This window comes from Strigops habroptila, chromosome 2 (genome assembly GCF_004027225.2).
Source record: "Strigops habroptila isolate Jane chromosome 2, bStrHab1.2.pri, whole genome shotgun sequence".
NCBI lineage: Eukaryota > Metazoa > Chordata > Aves > Psittaciformes > Psittacidae > Strigops > Strigops habroptila.
The window spans coordinates 62,257,872-62,272,861 of record NC_044278.2 but is presented as its reverse complement, the minus strand read 5'-3'; the positions used below and the strand labels follow the sequence as shown (position 1 = coordinate 62,272,861).

Genomic DNA, 14,990 nt, shown 5'->3' with positions numbered 1-14,990 from the left:
TAAGAAACTAGAGAAGAGAAAGGAGAAATCAACAGCACCTCAGCAATGCAGGCAACATCCCAAATCTCTGAGGCGAGTCAACCATGAAGTCAAGAGACTAAAGACTCCCTCCCCCTGCTGCCAGTCATCTGTGGGTAAATCCTTCTGCCTTTGGCCAATATCAGGCACAGCACAGAATCATAGAATCATAGAATAGTTAGGGTTGGAAAGGACCTTAAGATCATCTAGTTCCAACCCCCCTGCCATGGGCAGGGACACCTCACACTAAACTGTGTCACCCAAGACTCCATCCAACCTGGCCTGGAATACCACCAGGGATGGAGCATTCACAACTTCCCTGGGCAACCCATTCCAGTGCCTCGCCACCCTCACGGTAAAGAACTTCTTTCTTATATCTAACCTAAACTTCCCCTGTTTAAGTTTGAAGCCATTACCCCTTGTCCTACCACTACAGTCCCTAATAAAGAGTCCCTCTCTGGCACCCCTGTAGGGCCCCCTTCAGACACTGGAAGGCTGCTATGAGGTCTCCACGCAGCCTTCTCTTCTCCAGGCTGAACAGCCCAAATTTTCTCAGCCTGTCTTTATATGTGAGGTGCTCCAGTCCCCTTATCATCCTCATGGCCTCCTCTGGACTTGCTCCAACAGCTCCATGTCCTTTTTATGTTGAGGACACCAAAACTGTACACAGTTCTCCAAGTGGGGTCTCACGAGAGCAGAGTAGAGGGGCAGGATCACCTCCTTCAAGTGCGCGCTGCAGCAACTCAGCCAGGCAATATCTTGGTTATGATGGTACCTAGGGATAAGAGCCCTGATACTCATGCCTGACAGGAGACCCATGATTCTTGCCTAAAAATTATACTTACTTTTATCATACTGCCTTCTCTCCCTGCAGAAAGCAAGCACAGCTTTTGTTTATCCCATTACTCCTATGTGTTTGAACATTTTTTGTATTACTTGAAGAAAGAAAATACATTTCAGCTGTCTCCCCAAAACTAACATTGGAAAGTTTGTAATTACTTCATAATGAGGTCTGGCACTTAGCAAGTATGTTAAGCTCCCGTCTTAAATGGTTTACCTTGGCAACGACTGTTTTTTGTGACTCCCAAGTCACCCCAGTGTCACCAGTGCTGCTTTTCACAATTTCCATCTCCATCCTCTCTGTGCAGGCAATTATAATTGCCATATTTCAAATTAGCAGAACAAATCTTACAACAAATTTAGTAAGAACTGGCTTGAGGCTATTCCCACCTGTAAAGATCCAGCATGTCATATATTTTATCTACAGCTTTGCTGAACCTTTACAGCTCTCCATTTGGAATCTAAAATCGTTTCACTGACAGCAAAGGAACTGAATTAAACATCACCTCACTTGCTGAAAACATTACCAAATGTCAGTGGTTGACAGTGAATTCACTCAAGGACTTCTTTACTTATTCATTAGAAACAAAATTTTCCCACCTTGATTTTTTCCTTAATGCATAATTCTGATTTTTTATACTTTTTTTTTTTTTTTTTTTTTTAAACACAGAAGATTATTCGGTTACCAGTATCTGTATTTGTCTGATATGTTCCCAAGTTACACATCAATTTAAAAGTCAAAAGATCTAATCTAATTAAGAAAAACAAATGAAAGGAAAAGAAAAGGCAGAAGAGGCATATATAAATTGCTAATCTACTGTAGCTCATACTACAGGATGCTTTTCCTGATCCTGTCACAAATGACAGCACCCGTGATGCTTCCAGAGTCACCAGGAAACCTTCTGCAAGAGTGTCAAGAATATGAATCCTTACAAGCTCCAAGATGCACAGCATCATGAGATTGCTGGAATTATGTTATTAATAAATAGAGAGGTTCTAATGGACCCCAGTAAATTTCCCTAACAAGGGAAATAGCCTATTTTGTATACAAACAAGCCAAAAGACTTTAAAAAAGGATAAGGCAGGTTAAGAGAGTTGCCAAGTCTGAGCCCTGTGACTAAACAAACAAACAGATGAATAAACAAAAGCAATTACACATACACCAACCACCCTTTGAAACTTCCTTAAAATAACAGCTAGAGTTCCTTCCCCCTTACTCCCTTTCAACCCTCACCCAGAGGGCATCTTCTCAAACTCATGTGAAGTCAGCTCAGCGCTGCTGCATCTCAAAGGCACTGTGTCTGCTCTGGTTGTGCAAATTAGTGATTCAATCTAGTTTATAATGCATATAAAGTGTAATTCAATTTATTAAGAAGAATATCCCACTCTCACCTTAGAAAGTATAATGTACTGGCATGCATTGAATGGATGGTTAGGTTGGAAAAGCATCTCCTCAAGAATACACAAAGTCTAGCTGCGCTTCACAGAGGCCATCAGGAACAAGCCAAGAAAGGGTAAGATCTCAGCAGTGGTCTGGACTCACCGTTTGCCACATGCCATGGTTGATAACAGGTCCGCTGCTGGTCACGCGGCCTATCCCGTTGTATTTCAGCTGCAGCTCTAGCCGTCCTTTGCGCAAAGCCAAAACTACCCATGTGCTGTCTTGATGGCCTCCAGCAAAGAAAAGGATACCTTCAGGATCAAAGGTTCTAAAGTCGAACTCAGCCACAAGTCTGACCGCACAGGTGTCAAGAAATAAATTAGTTATGCAGAGTTCAAAAACCACAAAGTACTTTCCATACAGATAGCATCAATTCTAGCAGTTATAAAGTTCTGTTAAAACACACTAGCTTTTAATGCACTCCTAAAAGACTTAAGCTGTGAACGCACGTTTTAAAATAGCATCAGGAATAAAGAATACGTTACTATACTTCAGTAATTATCTTAGGAGCTCTGCAGTCAAGGCTGCCTTTCTCAATTACTGGTTTGGATAATGTTTTGCCTTACAGGACTCCATAATCTAAATAAATAATGATGATCATAGGACTAATTGTTACTGTAACAACTTAACTCCATTGCATGCATTAAAGCCAGAAGGCGCATTTGACTATCGTTCTAAATTGTCCTCACCTCGTCAGTTGTTTCCTTTTGAAGCGTAGCCTGATGACAGGAGCACCACTGAACATCCTCCCCAGGTACATAGATTTAGCACTTTTTCCAACAGCAAAAGGCACACATGGTATTATGTTCTATAATCAAAACATATATTTGAGTGTTTATTCTCCTCACACAGCAGAAAGAGAATCACAGAGTACGTCTCTTATTTTCTCATGTAGTTGCTATTCACAGAGTAGGTTAGGGCATTTTAATGTTTATAGTCTCAAAATACAGTTGTTTTGGTACTGAGAACACTTCCTCATTCCTTCCCTCCTCCCCCCTATCTGCCTTGGAGGAATGTTTTCCTGCTGCAAAATGAAATCATACTCATAAGGTACAGCATAAAGTTTCTACTGCAGCATCGTGCCTGCAACAAAACATATGCTAAAAACTTGCTGTTGGTTGGTTTCCGCAGAGGCGGCCTGTGCCAGTGAAGCCCATCCACCCCAAATGCCTGGAGGAGAAAAACACCAAGTGCCGAGTATTGGTCCATAACTTACACTATACACTCTGAGACTTTCACACCGTCCTACTGGGTCTAAATCAGAAAAGCTTGTGCAGCCATAGCCAAACAGAGGGCTGGCAGGGCTACCACTGGCCAGCTCTTTTTGGAATGGGGAAAGGAGGAGCCTGAGAACAGAGACTTTCAGAAGAAAATTTCTTTTCAGGAGAGCTACTGTCACCAGCTCACATGACTTTGCCAATATGATACCCTCCTGCTGGTCACTCAGCTTAGATGGCTTTGGTCCAGAGCTTCATCAGTTATTCTTAACTGCAATGTAAAATAAAGGGCTGTTCTGCAGATACAGCAATGAAGACCAGCATACCTCACAGGTATTCATGTCCTCAGAAAGTTTTACTCCCCCTCTGCCATCGCAATGACAGGTATAACTCCCTGGTGAGTTGACACAGGTCTGTTCACAGAGCTTCTCTTCACATTCATTTATATCTACACAAAACCAGCAAAGAAGAGAGGAGAAAACAGCAATTGAGTTTGTTTAAACATGAATCATCTGAGAGAAAAAAACATTATTGGTGCTGGTTTTTAGCACCTTTCATTTGAGCATGTCAAGTGCTCTGTAGCCAGTACTTACCCTATGCTGTATCTTTATAGGAGGGAAGGGTTAGAATTAGCGTCTGCACAAATCTATTTCCACAGACAGATTCCAGCTGCCCAAATATACACAGCAGGTCAGTGGGAAGGCTGGAAGCAGAGCTCAACTCCTTGTCTGCTGGTGCACAGCCCTGGCTTCTAACTTCTAGACAAGACCTCCTCCCTTCAGGCCCTTTCTGCTATGCCTATGCTGACTGGTTCCTGCTCCTTCAACTCAGGTTCAACTTAAGGACTGCTTGCTTCATTGTTACTCAGCAGCTGGATCCTCAACAGACAAGTAAAAGCTGAGTTTCTCATTCATTATTTTCTTTTTTCTTTTCTTTTTTTTTTTTCCGCCTTTGTCTTGTTTTTATCCTCTCACAAACAAATGCAGGAAGACAAATTGCGATGGCCCACAGGGATTGTTCCAGGCAGAGATAAACACGTAGAGCCCAGTAGGGCTGGTTGGCATGTGATTCAAGTCATTACGTTAACCTAGACAAAAGGCAGGGAACAATGCTAGTTTTGGAATACTTTCAAAACTTACTCGGTTGAGAAAGCTTGCAGGCAGTGTAGCCAGCAGAACTGTGCATGGTTCCAATGCATATTAAGCTCCTAGTTCAGAGTAATATCACAAGACAGGTTTTGAAAGAACAACAGCTATTGCTCTGTAACTTTTCTTGTCCTACAAAGAGAGACAGCAACATGCACAGATGCTTCTGAGCTTTCACCAGATCTTGTACTTGTCATAAATTCAAGAAATTTCAGTACTCTGGCTCATACAGCTTGATTCAAGTCATCAAAGATGACTGTAAACCCAATGAACTCAAAGATGACTGCAAACTGCAAACTCACAACTACAGAAAGGGAACAGAAGACTAGTGCGTAAGCAAGATTTTTTTAAAAAAAAGCTTTTATTGAAGTCTGAAATTAAATTTCTGGGGTTTTATAGCTTTGAATCATGTAATAGATGCTAACATGGTGTTATTTCATGACCTTACCTTGACAGGTCTTTTTCACATCATCGTACTTGTAGCCTGCATCACAAAGACATTCATATGAACTTATTAAATTTTTACAGTAAGCTTCTCCACAGATATCTGCTGCTGCTGCGCATTCATCTATGTCTGCAAAACAAGCAATTAAACAACATGACTTCAGAAGAGTATAATCACTTCATGTTCACACACTGGAGTGGGCTCAGGGTGAAGAGATCCCTTTGTTATTTTGGTAATTGAAAAAAACAGTATCTTTAAGACTCTACCTTTAGGGTTAGCTAGCTGAGAAGTGACTTCAGGCTTTCAAAACTAGTTGGTCTTTCTTTCTTTAAGCCATTAACCACTACTTGAAAAAAACAATGCAAAGTAAGCCAGGAGAAAAACTGTAAAACAGAACAACTCCCACAAAACCAAAAAGCCCCACTCCATTCAGCAGGCCGAAACTGCAGGTTAAAAAAGCAGCAAACAAAAAATAAAAAGCAGGAACGAAGGAACAGCAAGTATGCGTTTTAACTAAACATAGAAGGAACATGCAGCCTGTGGAGTATCACAGATTTCTCTTCTCCTTCCTCAGACAGGCAAACAGTAATTTTTCATGTATTCACAAAACTAAGATCTAAATCTTCTGATCTGTGGTGGCAAAGGGGAATTGAAGCAGCCCAATTTGTCAGAGCGAACAAGTCATGATCTTAAGGTCCCTTCCGACCCTAACTATTCTATGATTCTATGATTCTGCATCTGAGAGATGTTGTGGGCTTTTCACCATGAAGGCAGACAGTGAGCTGGAACTGGAGGTCCATAAAAACAAGTAAGTGTTTTTCTAACATTTTAACTAATATCCAGCAAAATCCTGGTGTTGACAAAACATTTGCAGTGTACTGAGAGTTTAATATTTACTTTTGCTTTCTAGGACATGTTAAAATCACAATTACATGTTCCATGTGTGAGTGAACTGGCCAATGGTAGTCTATTTAGTATGCTATGTAACGTAGTCTGAAAATCAACAGACAAAACCTAACTTTTCAGTATGTGCACATAATGACAGGAATAAATCTGAAAGAAAATTGAAATGCAATGATAAATCTCAGCTAGCATTAACCACAGCTGACAGTAACCTCACAGAGGGTCACATGCTGGAGCTGCAGAATGCTTATATACTATGTTCACAGTGCTCTGGTAGACAGTAGTAGGGTATTATACAAATATATATACATACAAAACCAAATGTAATTGTGAGCCCACTCGCCATCCACCTGTCCATGCCAGCTGGCACCAGAGGACAACTCAAAAGTGAAGCTGGCTCTTCTAAGTGGCTGCTCCCATTAGAAAGGGATACCATGTAATCTACACAGTTGTCACTTTTTACAGTGGAAGTGACACCGAAATAAAATCCTGCTCTTTGTGGTTTTGCTGGTAGCATTAATATGTTGTTCAGATCAGGTATGCAAACTGTTTAGAAATATGTCATCACATCCATCTGTAGAAGGTATTTACACAGACTTGCCTGTTTCTTCATGAGATACATATAACTTTAACAGCCACCTGTGATCATTAACGAGTCTGTCTCAGCATGCAGTTTCTTAATGCTTTTAAAAACTCAGTTGCTTAAGTTTTGGTTATGTAAATTCATTCTGCATTTTCAATGAGATGCTTCAGATCCTCACTTTCCTTTCTCAGCTGCTATGTAAAATAGCTGCCAACCTTCACTAGGGCCTTTCTACAGCTATTAATATTCAGTTGCAGTGAATTTATCCATCTGCACTATCTGAATTCATTAGCTGCTGCACATATCCAAATTTAGAAAAGTAAAATAAGAAACACACAAAAGAAAAACAAATAGCTCATATACTACAACAGTGTGAGACTGGAAAGAATCATAACAACGCATCTGGCCAGCCCTTCCTCCTCTCAATGTCAGGATATGAGGACCGATCGGCTAAACCAATTTAGCACAATCCAAGCCACAAATCCTCTGTGAATCACGCCTGTGTTATGATATTGGCAAGTAGCATGGTGTGACTGCTGACAAGCCCAGGCATGTAGTGTTGGCTGGAGCACCAAGCTAAGAGAAGCTACCAGCAAGTCTCTGGTAGCCAGGGTAGGGAGTAAAACAGGGCTGCTCAGTGCTACCCAGGTCTTGGAAATAAGAGTCACAAGTCACTCAGCATCCGCTGAAGCAAACTGAGAGGCCCATCAAAGCTTACCCTCACAGGTTTTGCTGTCTTTAAGAGTGTAACCACTGAGGCATGAACAATGGTAGCTGCCAAGCTTGTTGAGGCAGAGCTGGTTACAGCCACCGTTCTGCGTTCTGCATTCATCAATATCTACATCAAAAGAAAGTGTTACAGTCAGCTTTCCACCTCTGTAAATCATCTGCAGGGTGAGAATGGGATAGGCATTGGGGAAGAGAAAGGCCAAACAAGAAACACTATTACAGCTGCAATATGGTGGTTACAAAAAGCACAGCGATTTCATTCAAACAGTTCAAGAAAGCTAGCTAAAGTCCATTTAATAAAAAAAAGACAGAAGGAACTGTAACTGAGTATCTCCTTCACAGCTCTGAGAATGCAGAAGAGTATCTTCAATCACTGTGAAGTCTGCTTAGAGAAGCAAACTAATTATAACTAATGTATTTTATATAAGTAACTTTAAAAATTATACTATGACCAATAATTTCAGGATGAAAGCTTTAAATAAAACAAGAACACTAAATCTTTACTACTACAGAACTCATGAGAAGACAAAAAATTTTAAGTTCACAGCTATTGAGCACTGTGAACTAAACTGCTCCAGAGAAATTCACAGCAAAAGCCTGTTAAATCCAGAAGAGCCTGGATTTCACCGTTGATCTGCCCTACCTGCTCATTATATCCTGCTTGTATATGGGACTCTGGAGATAGCTGATAGGTAGAACAACACATTTCATGGCATTTTATAAGAAAAAGAGGGGATATGCTTCAAACTAATCAGCTGCTGAGCTCTTAAAGCTGACTGTAGTCAACTGTCTCAAATGCTTAAGTATACTGCTTGTGAGGGATCCTATAATCTCCCCACAATATTTACATTAGAAGGAAGGGCTTTGGATCTTCTGCTGTTTTGGTTGCCACAATTCTGGATGGGCTGAATGTGATTTCTGGCAATTACTTAATATTGGCAGGCAGAAAAGGAGTGGCCCTGACAGGAAACCTTGCAGGCAGAGAATTAAAAAAGGAACCAGAAAACAAAGGGAGGGAAGATAACTTCAGTATTTCATAAAGGAATAGAGAAAAGCCCTTTGGGGGCCTGGAACTTCTTGCCTGTTTCTGCCTGAGCATTCTCTTTGGAGGTGATCCAAATACACACTGGAATTAAGCGGATGTGGAATAAGGTCCTATTAGCAAGGAGGCTTTAAAAGACTAATTTCACTGGTTCATATATCATCAGACTCAGACCCCAACTTGACTGCTGAAAGTCACTGTCCCTGTTGCAGGGATGCTAGAAAGGAAGATGGGCCAGCATCTCTGGCTCTGCAGTCTGTGATCTGTTACATCAGGGTTCACAGTAGTAGTTGTTGCAGTTTTGCTTGAAAAGCCACTACAGCTCTACTTCTGCTGTCCCTTTCAGAGGGGTAACACAGAAAGTTGGAGCATAACTTCTGCGATTACCTTGCCAAGACCAAGCTGAGATCTACTAATGTCTAAAAATGTTGATGCGAAAGAGTTACCTGATTCACAGAAGGTAGAAGTATGTGCAGCATGCAATCCAGGTTCAGTTCTGTGACTTTCAAATTGTGCAGTATCAGTGACCATTTGAGAATATCACAAAACCCAATACATCTTTGTTACAAGTATGAAAGATAATGAAACCCAGTTACCTTTTTCACATGTTTTTCCCTGCCATCCATGCTTGCATTCACAATAGAAGTCCCCCTTGAGATCTTCACATTTGACAGTCCCCTCTTTGTGACAAGGATCGGGAGAACACTGGTTTGGCAAATCTGATTTATATAAGGAATAAAACAAACAAACAAACCAAACCAGAACAATACATTGAAGTCACTGACAAGCAGGTGTTTCACTCTCATTAAAAGTCAAGAAGCTTAAACACTAATGGGGAATCACTACCAGAAATACTCACACCTGGCAAAACTGGAAGCTAACTCTTAGTGCTCACATGCCGAACAAGCGGTGCCAGGAATTTTGTAGAGCACATGCAGTGGAATTCATTTCATTGCAAAAGGGAGTGAGCTACCACCCCCATATCTGAAGGGCACATCCTGAAAGAAGCAACTCAAAGTAGCTCATTTTTAAGAAAGTTAATTCTACACTCCCTACTTTGGAGAAAATACAAAGCAGGTAGCAACTAAAGTAATAAGTACTCAAGGAAGGATGGATTTGCTTTTAAATTACTCCTGGTATTTCAACTGAGGGCATTACCAGGGCTGATAGATTTGTGGCTAGCAAAGGTTTATACCTGAAATTTTTGCCAAAGCTGTCCAATTTAGGCTTATTTATTGCATAGAATGAGAATAGAAAAAGAAATACCAGTGTGTTAACAGCATAAGAATGGCAAATCACTAATCCAGTTTATAGACAGCACATTGGATTTTCTCCACAGGAAAGCAGCAAGAGTACAGTCACCATACTTTGGGGAGGATTGGAGGAACAAATATCAGACTATCAGGTAACTGTTCAACAAATGGACGTCACCTGTCCAAATTTACCTACCCACCTATCTGCAAAACACTCAGGGACAGTGCTTGGCTGAGACAGCTAAAGGAAGGATGAGACAATTCCCTTGTCCCCACAAAAAAAAAAGAGGCCAGGCCACAGAAAAGAAAACACAGCTACATCTTGGGCTGTCTGAACATACAGCTGCCAGAATACCTCCCAATAAATCACTGCCCAGACAAAACACTGCTGGAGGTGGAGTCAGGGAAGGAGAGCGTAGGTTAAGGCAGAGTAGCTCTAATCAGCATCTTTCTTTTCCTAGACAGACCAAAATTTGTATACAGTAAACAGAATGGTTTAGGTATTAAGCCAAGTCTGGAAGCAGCACAATCTAAGCCTCCCAGACATGCCAGTGATTTCAAAGTCACTTGATAAGCAAAACAAGTCAACAGGGTTATGCATGACTTATCTGGTGTAACCTCAAGCTTCTGATTCTTTCTCTCAAACTGGATTCTGATGTGCCTTGCAGAGCCAGATGGAAATAATGCTGCCCAGCAGAATAGCACTCCACAACCCATGGTGAATGGCAGGAACAACCTCAGACATTTCTATCACAACACTGTGCCAATAGTTTGCTCCTCTTATCATGAGAGTTTGAGAACATGGGGCACAGGCTTATACTCTCCTGGTGGCTTCATAGCTGTGTAATTCTGCCAGCTTCACAGAAGGTGCTCCTGATTTAAATCATCACAAGAGAAAATGGAGTTTTTGTTTCCATTCATTTATATGACAGATTTTAAAAGTAATGAATAGCATGACCTTTTTATGTGCTTTGAGCTATTTCTCATAGCACATACATAGCTCATAAGCACAGACAGAGAACAGAACTACCAGTTCCATTTTTGAAGTCTGTATGGAAACAAGGCTTTACTCAAGTACTCCACTTGCTGCTTCCAGTTCATTACTCTGTACTGCCAATTATTTTTTGATATTCACAAAATAGTGCAAATTAAAACTTCACTGGGAAAATTCTAGGTTGTGAAGATTATGACACTCACTATTAAAAAGCAGACACACATGACCTAACAAAAATCCCATTGTGTTTTTTAAGGTCACATGCAGCTTCATTTTAAAAAAAATCCTGTGGAATTTTCCAGACAAATCCCCAATTCCTGGCTGACATCCTTGCAGATCTGCAGACCAAAGTACAGGTACCTGTGTATAAAGTAAGCATCTACCTGCAAAGCAATTGTCGTAAATTTTCATTGCAGTAAGTAGAGATCTAGTCAGTACAATCAATGAAGTCCACAGAATGATTCAGCTTTTCCCAGAGCACACACAGTTTGGTCAGTGAAATCCCTCTAGATTAACTCTCCACTGGCTGTGATGGGAATACTGCTCATGTAGGCACCCATGCTGGAAACACCTGCATCTACGTCTCTGAATTCAGAGCTGAATCCTACCTGTAACCCTGATCTAAAGATCTTATGAAACTGAGAATCCTCAAATACTCTGCTAAGCTATCAAATTACTGTCACAGTTAAAATTTCTACCTTATTCCTAGTATAAACTAGTCTAGTTGATCACCCTCCAGCCCTTAGGTTGTGCAATGTCTTTGTTTGCAATGCCAGATTAAAAGAGCCTTCCACTACCTTATTTTGAGAAGAGAAAGGCTGTTAAGAGACAAAATTTAAATGTGTCTTGTGGGCACAGCCTCACAGAGCTACAGACCCTTTTGGCAGCATCTGTGAAGAATTAAGAGGCACACTGGAATTGGCCAAGCACAAAGCCTGTCATTCTTCCAAGTGTGTTTCAGGCTCCTTCTCCATTACTTCTCCTGTGAATTGACGATGGCTAGCCAAAACTCAGCCATTTTAATACTTTAATGAGGGAAAATATTATGATTTTATTTCCAAACCACTGCATCTGCAAAGGGCAAAAATCCCTAAAAACAATTATTCAGCTTTTATTTGTTCATCGCTACCATTTAGACTTGCATTTCTTAAACACTGATTAGCTGTTCGGAACAAGTGTTCCCAACTGATACTGTCATTTTCAGCAGAAACTCCTGCCTCTTTGCTGTGCCACACACATGAGCAAAAGGAAGCATTGAGCCTCACGTCCCGCTTTGAACTACCTGGCATACTACAGCTGACATGACTACCATAGGTCTGAGAATTCCCAGTTCAGAGGACTCAAACATCCGTTAGTGATACTGCTGCATTACATGAGTGCAAGTCTTCACATACCACTTACCAACCTTGGAATTCACTCTTCAGAAACTGCTGTAATGCAGTTTATAAACATGAGAGGTCAATTAAATCGTGATCCTGCTTTGGTAGCACTGGTATGAAGACATGACTAATCAAGCTTGTTCATAATAAAAGACTGAACCATAGGGGTAAAAATGAAAATAAATGAGCATACATGTGATTTTCTCCCCATTTGAACTGATCTGCTCCCAGAACATTTTTAGAATATTTATGCAGCTTTATACCTTTAGCACTGCTAAGCTTCAAGAGGGGACTGGAAAGGTGTTAGAAGTGTTCATTACATTCTGATCTCTAGTGTTAGTGGCGAACAAATATACCCCTTCCCCCTCTGCAGAGATAGCAGTTTGACTTCCAAATTGATCTGAATTTTTAAAGGTTGCAGTATTTAAAGCACAGTCACGTGATGCCTGAAACCAATGTCCTTATAAAGAAGCCTGACACAAGCCTGTGTTTGACTTAAAGATTTTTTTAAGGTTCCTTAACAGTGGTGAGCCAAGGTTACCATTTAAGAGGAAAGACAATGAAAGGCCAAGCACAGTGTACAATGTTATGGTAAATCCTATTTCTCATCTCTCTTGCTTCTCAGTTTATTCAGACCTTGGGAAAATCGTGGGAAAGAAATGTCGTGCATCATAAAACACCAAAGCACTGAAACACGGCAGTGAGATAGTGACAGGTTATAAAAGTGAAAAGATCTTTTTTTGCTGCTCAAATAGGACAAGCAATATGGAGTCTCATGCCTATAGAATAGGAAGACAAGTACTAAAATACTATCAAAAACAGAGATGGCTGAGCTGGTCCCACTCCTTCAGGTAGAATGAGAGAACATTTAACTACAATATACAAAACAAAAGCACTTACTATGAACGCAGGTGAGGAAATCAGGACTTCTTGTATACGGTGACCCATATTTCTGAATACAAGCTGAAGAACAGAAAATAAAATTGTTATTATTATAATGATGACATGGCAGCTGTTCAAAGCATGTCAAATGGTACCTGGCCTGCTGATTCATTGTGCAAGGGTTTGGTGGATGCAAAATCAATGCGATTTTACTATCTCCCAGATGTCTTAAAATTCTCAAGTTCACTAAAATTTTTTAGCTCTGATGTACAGGAGAGTTACAAGCCATCTGAAAAGGATGATCACTTAACCAGATGCTACTATGATTCTAAAAGCATGTTAGTAGCTCATCAAATTTGACCAACTAAATCTCTTAAAAAATCTAAAAAGCACATGGAGTTTTCTCAAACTGTCAGCATTTGTGATCTTAAGTACTACATATTAAATGCAAATAAAAAACGATATGATGCCATGACTATGATACAGTCAACAGAGTAAGTCGATGGTTCAATAAGATATGTTTTTATTTTTAAGACAAGGAGATTAGTTAATAGCTGAGTTAATTAAAAAGGGAAGAAAATAGAAGAGTTCAAATTATTTAGTAATGCTGCAAGCTACAGATATAAATGCAACATCAATATTTTAACATGCAGAAAACACATAAGGATCTCTGTATGCAAATCTATACATAAGTAAAACACACCTCGAAATCACATAAGGAACTTACAGTCTCTCTTAAAAGTTATCAAAGCATGTTTATTGCAATCAGATTTCCATCACTTTCCTTAGCAGAGGCTTCAGCTGTGACAAGCTCCAGTGCTAGGCACCAGATACCAGCACTGCCACAAAGTGAAAGTGAAAGCTGCAACTCACCCAAGTATTTCGGGTAAAAATACTCCTGTAGGAGGAAAAACAAAACAAAATTAAAGATTTATTGAATAATATTTGCTTTTATCGTCATACTTATTTAAAAGCTGCTGTTAGTTTGGCGGTCTTGGCATGGTAGTGGTTTAACAAGGTCCAAACACCAACATCCTAATTTCTTTTTATTCAGAGCCAGAAGTAGCACAGTATCACACATGCATTTTGTCTTTTGAAAAGGAAAGAAATATTAGCTCCAGCCTCCAGGTATTTTTTTGGCTACAGCTGACCTGGTAAGTGGCAGCGGCAGAGCATGAAGCCATGTACCTACTATCCAAGAAGTAAAGGTGATGACATAAGGTAGGGGAAGGAAGAGGAATCTAGAGATAAAACCACAGAAGGAAAGTACATTTAGTCAGTGCCTCCTCGGAGGCCCTCTGCTGATGCAGAACACAGCCAGCATCCTAACACCACAACCACTAAAATAAACGGTACCTTTTGCTCTTACAATGAGCATCCTACAACTCTAAAAGCATCCACTGCCATACTGCCTACTCCATCACATCGTGGAGACAGTCTGCTCACATCAGGGAATAACGAAAATTTGCAAGTGAAGGGAAACTTGACATTCATTAATCTCAAACTAGACTGAAAAAGGCATTCCCACTCCTCTCATGGTACATGGCCATGCATTACTGTTCCCTACGTTGTGTCAGCAAAGTGTAGCCTTACAAGGAGAGCAACAGTCTGCTGCTGTGATGTGGATATAATTTTGCATGTTTTAGAAAAATATTCGGCTTGGTGAGGCCTTGCTGCATGGAAGGGTGCGAGGCTGGCCTGAGCTGATGGTTAAACCGCATTCTTAAAAAAATACAAAAATTCATGGCTAGGAAAGAGCATTTCTTTCCAATTTCACTTCATACCAGATTTTGTAACGAATAAGCACTAGTTCAAGTGCTCTTAAAATTGTTATTGGGGCATGCAGTGAGAGAAAACTTGTGGATTATATCAGTGTTTATGCTTTTTTTCTTAAAATGAACCATTTCTCAGCTAATTGTGAAAGCATAATTCTCTTTTCTACAACATGAGGAAATTTTATATACCACTATCTGCAGTGAGATTGGAACAGTCAACATCCTGTATTCTACAAAATTAATTTGGTCTATACCATGTGCAAGATAAGAAACTATTTTATCTTGTCCTCCTATTACAGATGTTTGGATAAGCTCATGCATATCTGCAGGCATGTACATACAAC

At 40.3% G+C, this 14,990-nt stretch overlaps 1 protein-coding gene across 2 annotated transcripts in view; it reads right to left on the bottom strand.

The window, feature by feature from the left end:
* GAS6 (growth arrest specific 6) overlaps positions 1–14,990 on the bottom strand; it is a 43,763-nt gene that overhangs the window by 15,463 nt on the left and 13,310 nt on the right. For both annotated transcript variants that reach the window (XR_003989683.1, XM_030473758.1), the window contains exons 3-10: positions 13,745–13,769; positions 12,890–12,952; positions 8,960–9,082; positions 7,311–7,430; positions 5,110–5,235; positions 3,843–3,964; positions 2,989–3,107; positions 2,402–2,591 (exon numbers count right to left, since the gene is read on the bottom strand). Coding sequence is in view for 1 of the 2 variants with exons in the window: in XM_030473758.1 (XP_030329618.1) it covers positions 2,402–2,591; positions 2,989–3,107; positions 3,843–3,964; positions 5,110–5,235; positions 7,311–7,430; positions 8,960–9,082; positions 12,890–12,952; positions 13,745–13,769 (888 nt within the window). In the remaining variant the exon portion in view is untranslated. The remainder of the gene's footprint in view (positions 1–2,401; positions 2,592–2,988; positions 3,108–3,842; positions 3,965–5,109; positions 5,236–7,310; positions 7,431–8,959; positions 9,083–12,889; positions 12,953–13,744; positions 13,770–14,990) is intronic.